At 34.4% G+C, this 18,118-nt stretch overlaps 2 protein-coding genes across 2 annotated transcripts; both read right to left on the reverse strand.

Annotated features, from left to right (window-relative positions):
- Positions 1-5,223: 5,223 nt before the first annotated feature.
- Positions 5,224-12,258, reverse strand: LOC133522852 (juvenile hormone-binding protein-like). Its single transcript, XM_061858313.1, has 5 exons — positions 11,909-12,258; positions 7,503-7,728; positions 7,007-7,131; positions 6,248-6,400; positions 5,224-5,617 (listed from the first exon to the last, which is right to left on the reverse strand). The coding sequence occupies exons 2-5, from the start codon at positions 7,601-7,603 to the stop codon at positions 5,460-5,462; spliced, it is 537 nt and encodes a 178-aa protein (XP_061714297.1). The 5' UTR covers positions 7,604-7,728; positions 11,909-12,258; the 3' UTR covers positions 5,224-5,459.
- A 613-nt stretch (positions 12,259-12,871) lies between these two features.
- Positions 12,872-17,193, reverse strand: LOC133522854 (juvenile hormone-binding protein-like). Its single transcript, XM_061858314.1, has 5 exons — positions 17,051-17,193; positions 14,845-15,070; positions 14,486-14,610; positions 13,680-13,832; positions 12,872-13,229 (listed from the first exon to the last, which is right to left on the reverse strand). Exons 1-5 carry the CDS (start codon positions 17,109-17,111, stop codon positions 13,072-13,074), a joined length of 723 nt encoding a protein of 240 aa, XP_061714298.1. The 5' UTR covers positions 17,112-17,193; the 3' UTR covers positions 12,872-13,071.
- Positions 17,194-18,118: the final 925 nt, after the last annotated feature.

Raw genomic sequence — 18,118 nt, forward strand, 5'->3', positions numbered from 1 at the left:
GTGAAATTCAGTCCGACTCCTACGTGTCACTGTCTCACAATTTATAGCCTTACTTAGGGTAAGAACAAAAAGAGATTCTGGAACACTGACAGCTAGAAGTAGCTTAACTGCAGATTTTATAAACTTAAATTCATAGGTAAAGTTCTGGTTAGTTAGAAAATTAACTTTCGACTTTGATGCCACTCTTCAACTTTAGGAACTTATTGTCAAATTTTGTTAACCTGTTAAATCTTTTTATAGTTTTAAGTTTACTTTGTTCTACTTTCATTTTCGTAGATTATGAAACTTATTTTGTATTGTTACCTATATACTTATAGAATGTTTAATGTGAAAAATCTGCTTTGTACACAGGAAACACAATTCTAACCTTATATATCTTTACTGCGATCACGTTTAGGAAACAACTTTGCCTAAAACGTGACACGTGCCGAAGTTTTTAGGGTTCCGTAGCCAAATGGCAAATAACGGAACCCTTATAGATTCGTCATGTCCGTCTCTCTGTCCGATTATGTCACAGCCACTTTTTTCCGAAACTATAAGAGCTATAATGTTCAAACTTGGTAAGTAGATGTATTCTATGAACCGCATTAAGATTTTTACACAAAAATAGAAAAAAAACAATATTTTTTGGGGGTTCCCCATACTTAGAACTGAAACTCAAAAAATCTTATTTCATCAAACCCATCCCTGTGGGGTATCTATGGATAGGTCTTCAAAAATGATATTGAGGTTTCTAATATATTTTTTTTCTAAACTGAATAGTTTGCGCGAGAGACACTTCCAAAGTGGTAAAATGCGTGTCCCCCCCCCCCCCCCTGTAACTTCTAAAATAAGAGAATGATAAACCTAAAAAAAATATATGATGTACATTACCATGCAAACTTCCACCGAAAATTGGTTTGAACGAGATCTAGTAAGTAGTTTTTTTTTTTTAAATACGTTATAAAATTTAAAAAAAAAAATTCATCAAACCCATACGTGTGGGGTATCTATGAATAGGTCTTAAAAAATGATATTTAGGTTTCTAATATCATTTTTTTCTAAACTGAATAGTTTGCGCGAGAGACACTTCCAAAGTGGAAAAATGTGTCCCCCCCCCCTCTGTAACTTCTAAAATAACAGAATGAGTAATCTAAAAAAATATATGATATACATTACCATGCAAACTTCCACCGAAAATTGGTTTGAACGAGATCTAGTAAGTAGTTTTTTTTTAATACGTCATGAATGGTACGGAACCCTTCATGAGCGAGTCCGACTCGCACTTGGCCGCTTTTTTACATCATCGACACCGACCCGCAAACACGGAAACACAGATTACAAGTTAAACAAAGTTAGATACTGCATTCGCGGAAAATAATTCTCAAATGATTATGCATTATATTTATGTATTAGCCAATATAATAATGAGTGAGCCAACATTTTACTAAATAGAAGCTTGTGTAATTAATAGGTATTATATTTTTATAAAGTGTAAGGACATTGGATTAATAAACTCGGGGAACCAAACTGCAACAAGGTAGCGGACTTGACAGCTACGATCTGGTGAACCTGGTGATGAATATTTGGACCCACTCTGTGTTTTCCGCTTTGAATATTAAACAGTAAACTCAAAGTACTAGAATAATAATAGCAATTATGTATTCAGATTGATATGCCCTACCCACGAACTTCAGCATTTACTTACTTAATACTTATTTTTGAGTTTCATTTAAAACATATATTTTAGGTGTACCGTCGCTTTTCGAACTAATAATAAATATTAATAAATCTTCCCGACGAATGTGTATATGTTAGCCAAAATACAGTAAGAAAGCTTAAAGTGACATCTTACTTGTTAAAAGGTCTGACGGGCTTATAGTAGAAAAACTCCAAAATAATTAATGAGACGTGTAATCTGTCTTGTGGTACAGGAAAGATGAACATACTAATGTTTTGTATTTATTAATTTTATATTTTCCAGTTTTAGTCCTAACATATTATTATACTATATAAATATTGTATTCTCAACTAAGCGGATTTTGTAAATACTTTTTGAGAATAATGTTCTTAAACCATACTACATACATACTGCCAATAACAAAAATTACCTTCGACGGCGACGTTACAAAGACGACAATTTGTAAATAAAGTGTAAAAATCGTGAGTGTTTGAAAAAAATTTGTACTTAAGTGGTTGAAAAATAAGTTGGGTGTGTACCCAAGTACACAATGGTAACATTAGTTGATAGCCGTTTTTGCTAGTTTTTTAGGGTTCCGTCTCGACAATGGCAAAAACGGAACTCTTATATTTTCGTCTTGTCCGTCGGTTCATATGTCGCAGTGAATTTAATCTAAAATTATAAAATATATTTGAACGGAATTCGGAAGGGGTAGGTACACCGAATACACCTCTATTTTGTCAGCCGTTATTTAGTTTAAATTAATAAATAATAGAACGGAGCCCCCCATACATGTAACTAAAACCGCTCTTCTGCTTGTATGGCCTTTTGTATTGTACAAAGGTACGGAACCCTCTATTATGCGTGATCCAACACGCACACAGCCAGTTTTTTTTTCTACTTTAATTGCTACAGTACAAAATAAGCTTTTATATTATTTACACAAGACTGGCGCCTCTATAGGTAGTTCATACTGAGGTAGTCTGTGGCAATACACATGTAATCAGTATTTACTGTATAACGTATCCGGAACTATTTGCCGTTGCCGCTCCTTCTTTCGCGATTCCTGTACCGTGAAATGTGGAACCTGCGATGTTATTCCCATTGCTTACTTAAGTTATAAGGTTATAACCATTAAAATGCTACGACATTATGAACCACCTATGTGTTATTGAAACTAATATTCTGTTTTGCAACAAATCAAATGCTCATACCTCAATAAAAAACTGTTTGCGTTGAGATTAATGGAATAACATTTATTTATACTGGTAATAATAGTTCTGCTTGTAGCTCGATAAATACGGCATTGAGTGAACAAAAGATTTCCTTATGCAGGATTTGTCCTTAGGACTTAATGATGGATTTATCTCTCGCTCCCAACTTCATCTTGATATCTATATCATTTAAACTACGAGGCCAAGTTTGGTATCTGCGTATAAATCGGGGTTACCGAATTCATTTATTGTAGGTACAATAAAACATATTGAAATCATTACGAAGTAAAAATAAAATATATTAAAAAACTACTTGATGCTTAATCCGCTGAACCAATTTACTTAGTTTGAATTTGATACAGAGACAGTTTGAGTCCCGGGGAAGAATATGAGATTTGTTTTTAAAAAATCGTGTGAAAAGGGAGATGTAGGTTATATTCAAGATACCATATTGTGTAGTTCGCTCGCTCTGAAGACAACCACGAATTAGAAGGAACCAAAAGATATGGCGCGCCGCCTGAAACTTCCGACGGAAATGGCCGTCACGCAGGTTTTTTTCCTTAATGTAATGCTTTTTTTTAATACTGCGTTGGGGGCAAACAAGCATACGGCCCGCCTGATGGTAAGCAGTCTCCGTAGCCTATGTACTCCTGCAACTCCAGGGGAGTCACATGCGCGTTGCCGACCCTATGAGTAGGGTCTAGTGTTATTTGGCTGCGGTTTTCTGTAAGGTAGAGGGACTTCCCCAGTTGGGCTCCGCTCTATATCTAGAATGATATCCGCTGTACTGTGCCCTACCACACAAAGCGAGATGACATTCACAATGCCCATACCTCTCTATGCTACTCTTCAGATCCTTCAACTATATAACTAGCTATGTTATGAGGATGATATTCTGTTATTGCTCATCAGGGACATAGCGCTCTCAAAAGGAATTCGATTTACCACAGTCCAGCGCGGTCTCCTCCAGCTCCGTCCTGCCAAGGCCAACTATGCTATGGCTATAAGTCGTAGCTAGCCTATGATGTGTTATGTTATACTAAATTTATACTGATATCGTATGTTAACGGAGTGTACAACTGAAAATAAATGAGAATTACGAGTATGTATTGTTGATGCTTTTCTGTCGAGCCAACTTTTTTGGCTGGAGTCTGCCCTTGCAAATTATACAAGGTGTTACAAAAATAGTGGGGGTGGAAATTAAAACAAACACATTCTTGACGTGAAAAAAAGTAATCTATGGGGCAGGCCGTTCAATTCGGCCAACTCTCCATAAAAAGGCCAAAAAAAATATTTCCTAATCAGATCACGTTACCGAATATGCTCTTAAACGGATCCCCGTTTCATTTTGTTACATCTCGTAAACTTTAGTTGTCGTGTAAAAAATTTCATGACATTTGCCTTTTTCAAATTCAATTTTAAACCAACAATTTTCGTTAGCTCCTAATAACAACTGCATAATATATAGTAACCATGAGATAATTGAACGAGAGATCACCTTATATTGGTTTTTTTGAAGCGAATATTCATAAGGTATAGAAATGAGAACCTTGAAGTACGTATCTAAGTACGTGAGGTCTCGGTATACGCGCTGAATAACAATTCTCCAGTATTCGAACTTTCTTTATCGCTAAAGAAAAATAATTGAGTCTGGATTTACAAAGGGCCAGTTTTACTTTTTAATATTACATAGTACTAATAACCGTACGGCGCGTCTGAGGTTAAACAGCTACTTCCTTTGGACTCGAAATTAACGAAAACTATAGTGGCACCATGAGCTGTAGAACTCGCGAAAAGCTAATTTGATTGCCATATACCCTATTGCCGTTAAGACTTTTATGCCAATTTCCTCCATTTTGAACATTTTCTAAAATCACAAAACGAAAACAAAAACTATGTAATCTGTTAATATTGTAACTTATAAGTTATAACACATATATCCTGAAGAAAGGCTAGGTCAAGAGCACCCTAAACCGGCGAGCGTGTATGAGGAATGTTATGAAAGTGAAGGAAGCGAAAGGGGTATGTCAGGATCGTAGCAAGTGCATATCCGTGGTCTTTGCCTACCCCTCCGGGAAATAGGCGAGATTATATGCATGTATGTAACACATGTAACAAAATTTCACGAGAATCAGTTGAGAAATGCGACCTGTAAATAAGCACAGCCACCGGGTTTGGTCTACGAAAGCGGATTCGCCCAAGCTGAAGCGAAGACTTACCCTTTCGCTCGGTCAAAACTAGATACTTTTTAAAAATAGATCATTTGCCATTTTTCACCTCTTTCAGGCATTCAATGTCATTTCTCCATCAACCCTATCACGTATTCATTTGGGATTTGTAAATAAAGCATTTTGGGACTAAATATAAATTTATTTTCGGAATAAAATCGTTAGTAACACTAGAAAACAGTTTGAACTCGGTACATAAATTGATTTCAATATCACTCACAATAGTTGTTATTCGTAGCATGTGCTTTTAATATACAGTATAATTTAGTGTGTTCTTTTATTCAGACTATATATTTCTTAAGTCTCCTGCCACATCAAAACAAACGCAGATATTGGGTACTAATAAAATACATATTTCTATTCGATATTGGTGAAAAAAGCTGACGAAGGTACAGCTTTGGCAGCTGCTCTGATGTTGTGGACGACGTATGTGTATGCTTTCTCTGCTATTTTGCAAAATACTTTTTCTCTTAATTCGTCTTTCTTCTCTTGACTGAAAGCTTTGGCATCAGCATCTAATAAAAATAAAGCAAAAATATTTTTAACTAAAATTATACCTAACAGATTTTGTATTATGATGTATTCAATATAATACAAAATCTGTATTAGGAAATATTCTCGGAAACAGGAAAAATTGTGTGTAAATTATTACCTGCAAATTAGTTTAAGTAATTTAATGGAAAGTAATTAATTATATAATGGGTGAATTAAAACAATAATTATGGGTACGGTCTACAATTAAATTGATTCTACTGTGTGAAGAGTAATGAACACTCGACATTCGTTTTGAGCATATTCACATTTTGCGTACTCTCAGCTCGAAAACTATTATTTTCTGTCGTATTAGCTCGCAGTTAGCAGCTTACTAAATGCAGGAGTGTAAACGACTCTTATCAATTTAATTATTAAATTTAGTTGTAGATGTTAGTCGCTAATTGATACCTATATACTTGGCAGCACAGGTTAGCGGAATAAAATCACGAAAATCGGAGAAGATTTTAAGTCTCTGAGGCCAATTCGAGCGTACATTATGATATCTAATTTTGTTATCATTCGGTACGGGTGATGTCATTTTGATGTCAAAATGTAAGTTTGAATTAACCTCCGTGACAACGTTGTTTTGTTTATTATAACTGAGCCTTTACCATTTGAAAGAGTCTGCTGAAATTCAGGTTTCAATTCAACTCTCGGGGCGTCCACAACTTTGCAAGTGATGGTCTCTGGGCCGACATGGAAATGAGTAACTCCTTTTTCGTCAGTCTTAAGCTCGTACTTATAAGTAGCTGTGCCCAATACACCTGCAAATATTTAAAAGGTATATAAAAATAATTAGTCGATCAAGCTTATGCTGTAGTACCAAAACTTCCTAAAAAATATCTCATCTTCAATGAAATAGGCTTTGTTGTATACTGTAAGTTTCTTAGAACAGTCAATAGCTACATACTCGTACCTATATCAGAAAAATCCAATAAGTATATAAACACACAAGAAATCGGCTTTGCTTTTATTCGAGAGGGATAAACTCTCTATCTACTTTCTTTATTTCACCGGCAAGGGGTTTAAGGTCACATACTGTGAGATTGAAAACTTATAAAATACACTGTTGCACTGTTTTTGTACTAAGCACAAAACTAAACAAAAACTAAACTAACTACGTAAACTAAACTAGACTAACTACGTAAACTAGAGAAATTATAAATAAGGTGTGTAAATAAAGAAAGAAGTAATGGAAAGATTCACCAAGGGTCAGTGATAGCCCAGTTGGTCATCAGCTCGGGCCAGTGACCCGAAATGTCACGAGTTTGAATGTTACAGTTGGTCGGCGCGGTGAATTTTAACATTTTTCTTTCAATTGTAAAACCAGTTTCCAAAATTAGATTCAAAAACATTTTTCACGAACATACTTGCATGTGACTTGTAATGTCCCGGTAAGGACTTTGACGACTTGGAGAATATAACATTTATATCAGTGTCAATCTCTAAATCGGCTTTAGTCGTTAGTACTACCGACTTTGCTTTTGTGTCCATTCTGAAATGAAGATTAATTTGTGATTATCCAAATAAATGTTACTTAACCAGATAATGTATATTTGAGCGTCTCTTAAAAATATGCCACTTTCATTAATTTTGTATTTTCTCATAAACTTTGGGTTTTTCTACTCAGAAACACGAGCTCTTTCGATCCTAATGGTTACCATATTCCCATATACATATTCCCAATGAACGTTTGAAAATTTGACGTAAATTTTAGGCCTCTTTTTTTCTCCTATACGGATAAAAAGGGCTCGCGATCCTGACTAGAAATAACCCAAAAGTGGCAAAAAGATCATATTAAAAGCACTCAAGTGGCAAGTAGTAATTGAAATATAACTAAATGAGACAATACCTATACATACTTACTTGAAATCTGATATCTGTTGATTCTGTAATCCCGTCACGGTCAAGTTCTGATGCTTATAAATTAAGCCTTCGTTATCAAACACGATGTCGAATGAAGGCATAACTAAAGGATCTATGGCCACAATATTCCAGGTGGGTATTCCTTTGTGTGTTTTTTCTAGGAATTTTTCGGTAGATTTGCTCAGACAATCGATGTCATTCGTGCTACAAGCAACAGCTATAGCTTCTGAAATACAGAAGAAGAAAAATAATGATCTTAGAATCCAATTGGCCATCAAACAAATTCTTACATATCTATACAACTATAATATTATTTCATTGGGCGTGATGCGTAAGGTGCATAATAGGAGTTTCCAGAAAATAGTGTACCCAGTTAGTGTGAGTTGATAAGAAAAGTTAATTGCTGTCAGGTTTGTAACGATAGTTATATTAGCACTATTTTCTGAAAACTCCCTATGTGTGACAAAACATATAAGGTTCATATTTTAAGATTTGTTAGAACCAAGCTATCCTATGAGTTATATCCAAGATTAGAGTTCTTCTAAGTTAACTCTGCACAGTCTTTTTACAGATCAAGGTGTGGTGGTGGTATAAACGTCATATTATTCATGAATTATACGTTCATGGTGACACTTTCACTCTTTATTACTGTAGTCTGTCTAGATTTTACTTAGTCTGGCTTTAGAAATTGATGGAAGAAAAAATACTTTTCATTTCTCATGTTGTTATAAAAAGTCTGCAGAAAATGATACATTTCTGCACTAGGGCAATTTATTTTCCCAGTACATTATTTGGTTTATATTACGATAAGCAATGTAAATTTTATATTAAATGGATTTGATGTAGAATTTTCACTCTAATATTTAACTCCTCATTTTATAAATCGAGTTACTTTGGCCTAAATTGATAATTGAAAATACCCTCAGGAAATTCTATAAAAGTTTATACTTAGTCATGTTTTTTTTTAATAAACATGTATTTTACTTTTCTCGCATTTGAAATGAAAATTAGAATGTATAACTCGCGTAAAAGGCACCATTTTAGTCTGGGATTATTGGCGCTCCCACTGCGTTCGAGCGCCAAACTACCTTGACAGAAATTAGTTCTTTTCATTCCTTGGTTAAGAATCTACTATCAAAAAAGCGGCCAAGTGCGAGTCGGACTCGCCCATGAAGGGTTCCGTACCATTTATGACGTATTAAAAAAAACCCAAATCAATTTTCGGTGGAAGTTTGCATGGTAATGTAGATCATATATTTTTTTTAGTTTTATCATTCTCTTATTTTAGAAGTTACAGGGAGGGGGCACACATTTTAACACTTTGGAAGTGTCTCTCACGCAAACTATTCAGTTTAGAAAAAAATCATTTTTGAAGACCTATCTATAGATAACCCACACGTATGGGTTTAGTGAAAAAAAATTTTTGAGTTTCAGTTCTAAGTATGGGGAACCCCCAAAATTAATTGTTTTTTTTTTCTATTTTTGTGGGAAAATCTTAATGCGGTTCACAGAATACATCTTCTTACCAAGTTTCAAGAGTATAGTTCATATAGTTTCGGAAATAAAGTGGTTGTGGTATACGGACGGACAGACAGACATGACGAATCCATAAGTTTATAATTATATAGTCAATAATTCTGATTATTGGTTTGTCGCGTATCTATCGCATTAGGCTAAACCTGTAATGATAGATTTAAGTTTTATTAATAAATAAAAAAAAAAAAAAAAAAAAAAAAAAAAAAAAAAAAAAAAAAAAAAAAAAACGTTCCGAATGATAATTTTACCTAAATGGTTAATTGACTGATCGATTGATTACCAAGATGAATATCAAAAAATGCTATAAAAATTATACTACCTCGGAAGAAATGAGTACCTTTCTTCCCTTGGTTAACAATCGACTATTTAATCAGCTTTCATATGATAGTTCATACAATGTTTGGTGAAAGTCAGAATGGCGGGTGTACCTAATTAAAAATAATTGAAAAGCATACCATATTTTTGTACCTAATTTGTAGTATTTTAGTACCTCCATTAAAAAAAATTGTACCTCACGGTACGTAAAGTTATCATCAAAAAACAGTACACCCGCCATCCTGAGAGTCTGAATGGCGGGTGTACTTTATTACGCTATGTTCCCGTGGTTATAGATAAATTCTATAAAAGTCAAATTTTTGTACCTTCATATTCAATTATAATATGAGTCATTTTATTTGTGCTTTCCAAGTTTTACTCATTTTATATATTGCTTGCTATTACAATTTTACAGGCGTTATAATTTTTCAAGTTATCGATGTCATTTTTAAGAAAAAACGCTAAGGTACAATTATTTTTATTACGCCAGGATTTAGTACCTTTAATGTTTAATCTGTTAAGTTCAAATACCTCAGAAAATCATGTCTTATAAATGATTTTTCTTAGGAAGATTTTTTTGAATTGGCGCCTAGCCTTTTTTAACGCTAAGGTACAATTATTTTTATTACGCCAGGATTTAGTAAGTACCTTTAATGTTTAATCTGTTAAGTTCAAATAACTCAGAAAATCATGTCTTAAAAATGATTATTCTTAGGAAGATTTCTTTGAATTGGCGCCTAGCCTTATTTAAGACATGATTTACTGAGTTATTTGAACGTAACAGATTAAACATTAAAGGTACTAAATCCTGGCGTAATCTTGTATCGCTACTATAAAACTAACATATAAAACAACCAGCCAATCCTTATTTAATGCAAGGCACCTTTCCCTATTACTAAATGATGCCTAAATATTTTCTTTCATAAAATTTTGGCCCGTAAATGTTAGTTTACCCCAATTCGAGATAACACTGTCCTGTTGTCAATCAGTCTCTATTGTATTAGTTCAAATATATTAGTTACTTATATCAGAGTCAATTAGATAATAGTTATCTAATTGACTCTGATATAAGTAACTTATATAAATAACTTTTGCGCTGCGCGTTGACTTTTAGGTTTTTCATTACTACTTTCGTAGCCTCGTATTGCTTGGTACGAACATTCAAACTACTTTGTGATTTCGGTATTATTTCTTAAAGTATCCCATGAATGGTAACGGTAAATTTTACAGTGTGTGTCACTGTTATTGATTCAGGGTATAAACATATTTCTAGGTGTAAGCAGGTACATCATTATGTACAAATCATTACTTCATTCTACGACTAAAATTATTACTATCTTGGCTATTATTAATTGCTTGTACGCTCTGCGCAAGCGGTGCGCGGCGATGCTCAGCAGAGTGCGCGCCAGCCGCAACAGCGTCCTACCTAGCAATGATCGCAGACCGGCTGGACTGCCCCTATCTGTATCTGCATCACTGTATAAGTGTTCACGTAGTAACGGGTGCCAGTAATTGACTAGACCTGATGGATTATATATAATTTAATGTAATTTTAATATTTAATTTATAACAAACTTTAATTTAGTTTTAATTGTAATGGCTATTTTAATCCTATGTTAATATAATATGTATTTTGTGTACCTAATATAACGTGTAAGATGTGAACTATTGTTGTCTATAAATAAATGAAATTGATTGATTAATCTAGCAAGCAAAAACAAACACAATAATATATTATATGTAAATAATTTTGCCGAACTAAACAACTCCAGAGTCATATTTATCAAAAATACTATATTTGAATAACTAAGCTAAAACGTTGTTACTCAAACGAAATCTCGAACTATCGTTAACCGAACACCCTTGCATAGCATTATAGATTTTTCACTAATTGTACTGGTGTAATGGGTACACAGATTTACATTTTGACCGGCATTGCCAAATCAAAAACTTCACGCACACGTGCACGCAACGTGATTAGTACCTATACTTATACGAGTAACCTAGTTACTTCTTCCTGCCTGGGGTCCGCTTGGCAACTAATGCCGAGAATTGGTGTAGGAACTAGTTTTTACGAATGCGACTGCCATCTGACCTTCCAACCCAGAGGGTAAACTAGGCCTTATTGGGATTAGTCTGGTTTCCTCACGATGTTTTCCTTCACCGAAAAGCGACTGGTAAATATCAAATAATATTTCGTACATAAGTTCAGAAAAACTTATTGGTACGAGTCGGGGTTTGAACCGGCGACCTCCGGATTGCAAGTCGCACGCTCTTACCACTAGGCCACCAGCGCTATATACGTATAACCTAGTATGGTCCTAATAATAGCACCTACTAATGAACCCACGGAAATTTAAGACACTCATTAGAACAAACGTCCTTTTTTACACTTTTGATATAACTTTCACTGCCTTTTTTTCTTTTACGGTAACGCGCTAGAGGATAAAAAGCCACACGAATAATAATACCGTTATCGACACTGTTACTCATAAATACAACTTCAAAGATAAAAGGTGTACTAAAATAACTTGTTCTAGAATTCTAGGTCGTACCGTCACTTGATAATACACTCCAGAAAACATAAGCAACATTAACACTGCAAACACTGCCATTATGAATTTTAAATATTCAATACTTTCAAGTAATCCAATTGATCGCAAGCCACTGCCCTAACAGAAGTATTACACGGCTTTATAACAGGCGGGGTTATCAGTTTAGATAATACCGGGCGCTATTTCCAATTATTTAAGAAGAAATGGGACCGCTTCTCCATACAAACGTAGTCCTCATTTTCCTCCCTGGCTATTGACATTACAGAAAATATTATTACATAATTTAATGTAGGTACATTGACCCTTGAGGGTCATCAATTCTATAATCAGACCCCTTTGTTTGTTTTTTTTTCTTTATTACTGTCAGAGCAAAAAATAAATTCGATACAATTTTTTAAAGGTTTCGATTGTGTAACAAGGAGGAAATAGTGGACTATGTTTGTATGGACAAGCGGTCGTCCATTATTGACTAAACGCTTTAGCCGCCAAAGAAGTCAACGGACGCGCGCGCCGAATTTCAACCTTCGTGCATTACAACAAGGTTCAAATGACGCGCCGCGAATGATAGGTATGGCATTCAAAAAGTTAAAAGACTGCTAATGACAGTCAGTTCGTAAATTTAATTGGCTGAATGGTATGAAAGCTAAAATTTTGTTTTAAATACAAATTTTATAGACTTAACAAATTGCAAATGTTTATGGCATTATTGATATAAGTAACCAACTATCACGAGTTAGCCGAACTGGACTAGAGATAGCCAAATTTGTTTCTGCACGCTCGGACGCTCGGAATGTTAATTGATCTGTAAATGATTATAATATGTTTACGCTTAAAATATACTGTATTCAATTGCTTGCCAAAGCTGAAGCGGAGACCTTCGCTCTTTTCACTTATCTCTTTCAGACATTGTTTTTAATTTGGGGCTAAATCTAGATTTATTTTGGGAGTAATAAAACAAGAACGTGGGTTTAAAATAAGATTTTATTGCGCGAAAATACACCTAGGTATTCAAATTGATTCCAATATCACTTAGTGTTGTTATCATATAATGATTTTGGTGTATTTTTAAATCAGACATCATATTTCTGAAGCTTTCAGCCAAAAACAAACGCCGATTTTGGGCCAGGCCAAACAATGTGTATTGAATACTATACTACAATACACTATTCGATATTGGTAAAAAAAGCTGACGAAGGTACTGCTTTGGCAGCTTCTCTTATATTGTGGACGACGTATGTGTAAACTTTCTCCGCTATTTTGCAAAATGTTTTTTTTCTTAACTCTGCTCGCTTCTCTTCATTGTAAGTCTTGGCATCAGCATCTAATAATAAAAATAAATATTTGATAAAGTACACACCTGCCAGATTTCAGAATCAATCAATCAGTAAATATAAAGTAATAAAAGGCATGCAAATACAGTGAATTTGGAAATATTGACCGAAAGATGAAATTCAATCTTCAAATTATTAGGTACTTGATTATTAGTTTACGTAGGTACATACTTAATGAAAAAGTAATAATAACTCAAACAAAAAATATGAGAGCTGATATTAGTGCGCTGGTAGCGCGAATATTATTATTTAATTGTTGTATTGAGCGGCTTACTAACTGCAGGGATGTGAAAGACTCTTATTAATCTAATTATTCTATTACAATTGTAAGCACCTCAGGTTAGTAGTATTAAATCGCTAAAGTTAAAGAAGAATTTAAAGATATCGAAATAGTTTTGATTTTCGCTGAGTGTGTTTATTTTAACTTAGTATTTATTTACCATTTGATAGGGTCTGCTGAAACTCATGGCTCAATTCAACTCTCGGGGCGTCGACAACTTTGCAAGTGATGGTCTCTGGGCCGACATGGAAATGAGTAACTCCTTTTTCATCAGTCTTAAGCTCGTACTGATAAGTAGCTGTGCCCAATACACCTGCAATTAACAAAATGTTTTAACATAAAATTAGCCGAACGCTACTAAGTAAGTTTTATTGTAAACTGTAACATTCTTAAGACATTTAAACAGTTAATACACGTACTCAGAAAAATCCAACAAGTTTAGTCTCAAGAAGTCAGTGTTGCTTTTCTTCTAGAGCGAAACGCTCTTTACTTTCCTTTTTTCACCATTAAGGGGTTTAAGTTTCACATACTCTTAAATTGAAAAATTACATAATACGTCGTTGCAATGTTTTGCAGAAGAAGAAGCCGCTGTTCTAGTACACATCTCTAAGTTAACTAGAGAAATTACAAATCAAAGGCGTATGCACATAGGAAAAAAAGTGCTGGAATAAGTACATTACGATACAAGTGCGAAAAATAGGAAATTCGAAACAAGTGGCGATAAATTAAAACACGACCGAAGGGAGTGTTTTAAATCGACACGAGTTGCGAATTACCTATTCGCACATGTATCGTACAACGTTTTACAGTACATATGGTCCTTTAAATGTTCGACACAGTAACGTAATATGCTAGTTTTCGCACTAGTGCGATAAAGTAGCGCCATATGTACTGTAAAAATTATTACTACACCAGTTGGTCAATTATATAACCAAACAGTATCAAAAACATATTTCATATACGTACTTGCATGTATCTTGTAATGTCCCGATAAGGTCTTTGATGGCTTGGTCAATATAACATCGACATCTGTGACCACGTCTAAATCGGCTTTAGTCGTTAGTACTACCGACCTTGCTTTGGTATCCATTCTAAAAGTAAGATTTATTTTTGATTATGGAAATTAACGTTACTTACTTATATATTAAAAGTTATATATTCATATATTATTTCACAAGAAAAATAGGTATTTTATGTTGTAAGCAAGGTTAAAGCTTAAAAAAATCCATATTTCACATACAGCTTATTATTACTAAATAAGGAAATCCAATCCAAATATGGAGTGAGCACTCTAAGTTTACCTTGGTGCCTATTTTTCTACTTACTTGAAATCTGATATCTGTTGATTCCGTAATCCTGTCACGGTCAAGTTCTTATACTTATAAATCAAGCCTTCTTCATCAAGCGCGAAATCGTATGAAGATATAACTAAAGGATCTAGGGTCACAATATTCCAGGCGGGTATTCCTTTGTGTGTTTTTTCTAGGAATTTTTCGGTAGATTTGCTAAGGCAATCGATGTCATTCGTGCTACATGCCACAGTTATTGATTCTGAAATACAGAAGTAAAATAATAATATTATAATCAGATTCTAATATATAATTATACACAACTATACAATATTAGGGTACACAATTTGTTATGATTTTTTTTTCTATTTAAGCGCCGAAACTACAAAACAAACATACTCTAAAATTTTGTAAATTGAAATATATGATAATTAATGTCTAGAATAAATAACGTAGTGATTAATATCAAAACAAGTGACCTGATTAAACGAGTTATATATTTAATCCCTAAATAAATAAAAAAGTAATATGTTTAGTATGCAAAATGTTAAATTTTCTAAATCATAAAGTTAACAGATTTTCGTAGAATTGTAATATGGCAATTAGCCACTTTTAGTGTTCAGCAGTAACACTTTGGTTTACTGCGACATAAACGCATATTGCTTGGGTCAGCGACAACATATGTGTATAAATAGACTAACATTGATTAAATAAAGGGAATCATACACTTGAACTTAACTACGACTTGTTTATCTACCACGCTCCTGCCTCTCCACCCTGACTCTGCCCGAGTAACATTCCATCAACGAACTTTTTATATTTCAGAATCACTCATATAGCGAATTAAATATATTAGTATGAGTTAATTAAATAATGTATGTACGTATGTTTTATAAGACCTCGCCTAGGTCTAATCCATGCAACTATGTACATACTTGGTTTCATGCTTTCCTTAAAAGTCCATGATTATATATATCATTCATTGACATATATCTAAAGACAAGTCTTACGGGCAATAAGAAGGCCAGGACAACGGTGTCGCGCACACGAATTCGAGCTAATCGTGCAGTCTAACGCCACAAAGCGATTGGTTGACGAATACGCATCACGCGCGCGATTGGTTGCAACTAGTTGCGTTAGACTGCGCGATTGGCTTGAATTCGTGAGTGACACCACTGAACTAGTACCATTCTTAGTGCCCGTAAGGCCAGTCCTTAGATATATGTGAATGATAATCATAATCATTTTTATTCGTAAAACCAACCATTTATACGTCAACATTATGGATATATTTATAACTATTTACATGATATAATTACTATCTGCGCTGAACTACTTTGTAATTTAGGTATTATTTATTAAAGTACTCCAGAAGAGTAAATTAGATGGCACTGGCACACTCATAGAATCGGAGTATTAACTACATATTCCAATTTAATAAATATTTGAAATTTTCTGAGAAGTTTTTTTCGGTCAAACGCTAAGCTGCATTTTTTTATGCACCGTGGTAGCTACCTAAAGTCTCATTAGTGAGAAGGATCAAGCTCGTTTAAAAAGCAATTTTAGATTTCCACTTATATGGTTCAAATTTATGTAACAACTTTAAATTATCTCTGAAAATGTCTACCTGGAATCATCAGTCGTCCTATTACGAGTACACAAACGTCCTATTATATCTCCGAATGCTGTAACGTGAATTTGAACCGTATATGTAGAATGCTAAAATTGCCTTTTAATCGGGCTTGATCTTTCTCTCTTATGTTAAATGCGTGAAATGCGGTAGCTACCACGGCGCTTAAAAAAAAACAATGACTGCAGGAAACGTCCAATTTCACATAAAATTCTCGATAAGTTGACATTTCCTGTAGTAATGCAGTCGACTGCAGCAGTATTGCAGCGTGACTATACTGCCGACTGCATTACTGCTGCAAATATCAAATATGATGTCGCTGCCCGGATTTTTAATATTTGCGGCAGAGATGCAGTCGGCAGTGATAGCAGTAGTGCAGTTGCGGACGGAATCCAATCATCACTTATATTTAAAACATTAATTAGAACAAAGTTCCATTTCTTTTGTTATGTCAAGTTTTGAACACTATTTGTTTCAATTTCACTACCATTTTTTTCTTTTTTGTTGTGTCGCTCGGAATTAAAAAAAATGACTACCTAAATAATTAAACCATCATCTTATTTCAAAGACAATCATATTTAAAATGATTTGTTCTAAAATTCTAGGTCGTACCGTCACTTGATAATACACTTCCAAAAAACATAAGCAACATTAACACTGCAAACACTGCCATTATGAAATTATAATAATACTTTCAAGTAATCCAATGGATCGCAAGCCACTGCCCGAACAGAAGTATTACACGGCTTTATAACAGCCGGGGTTATCAGTTTAGATAATACCGGGCGCTAGTCCCGATCATTTACGAGGAAAGGGGACGAACGTCGTTTGTATGGAAAAGTCCATACAAATGTAGTCCCCACTTTCATCCTTGGGTATTGATATTAGGTATAGATGATATGGGATATGCCCCTTCGTTTCATTTTTTGAGTTTTCGATTCGCGAAAAACAAATTACATACTAATTTCTAAGCACCTTACGTAACCAAACTCTTAATTAATTAAAAAATCAAACTGAGCTATGGTCAATATTCAGTATGCTGTGTAAAAAAATTTACAATACACAGGAAGGAAAATGGGTACTATGTTTATATGGAGAAACGGTCGTCCGCTATCATCTTAACCCTTTAACCGCGAAAGACGTCAACTGACGCGCGCGGCCTCAGCCCAATATCAGCCTTCGTGCATTCCGACAAGGTTCACGATGACGCGCCGCACACGATAGACGTGCCGTTCCAAAGGTTCAAAGACTGCTAATGTTTTTCAGTTCGTTCATTGAATATTTATTGGCCGAAAAGTATGAAACATTAAACTTATTGTTTTAAAGACTTTTTTTAATTAACAAATTACAAAATGTGCATTCCAATGTTCATATAAGTAAGTATCACGAGTTAACTCTACATTAGTCGAATTTGTTCCTTTACACGTGAAGCTTGGTTACAATAATTTTTTTATGGTAGAGGAGGCAAACGAGCAGACGGATCACCTGATGGTAAGCGATTACCGCCGCCCATGGACACCTGCAACACCAGAGGGGTTGTAAGTCTTTTCTTGAAGGTTTGAAGGTTTGATCTACATATATTACATCAGTATCCGAGTATATTATATCAATGTTCACAGCTGAACATACGCATCACCACAAAACGATCCTGCAGCGCACAACACGCATCCACCAACTCCC

Source organism: Cydia pomonella, chromosome 11, assembly GCF_033807575.1.
Source record: "Cydia pomonella isolate Wapato2018A chromosome 11, ilCydPomo1, whole genome shotgun sequence".
NCBI lineage: Eukaryota > Metazoa > Arthropoda > Insecta > Lepidoptera > Tortricidae > Cydia > Cydia pomonella.

Excerpts from the sequence above, each read along its gene's own strand:
- LOC133522854 (XM_061858314.1), bottom strand. The coding sequence starts at position 17,111 with ATGGCAGTGTTTGCAGTGTTAATGTTGCTTATGTTTTTTGGAAGTGTA. Across the intron at positions 14,611-14,844 it reads CAACAGATATCAGATTTCAA|AATGGATACCAAAGCAAGGT; the intron begins GTAAGTAGAAAA and ends TCTTACTTTTAG. Across the intron at positions 13,230-13,679 it reads TCAGCAGACCCTATCAAATG|ATGCTGATGCCAAGACTTAC; the intron begins GTAAATAAATAC and ends TTTTATTATTAG.
- LOC133522852 (XM_061858313.1), bottom strand. The coding sequence starts at position 7,603 with ATGCCTTCATTCGACATCGTGTTTGATAACGAAGGCTTAATTTATAAG. Across the intron at positions 7,132-7,502 it reads CAACAGATATCAGATTTCAA|AATGGACACAAAAGCAAAGT; the intron begins GTAAGTATGTAT and ends TCTTCATTTCAG. Across the intron at positions 6,401-7,006 it reads ACATTACAAGTCACATGCAA|GTGTATTGGGCACAGCTACT; the intron begins GTATGTTCGTGA and ends AAATATTTGCAG.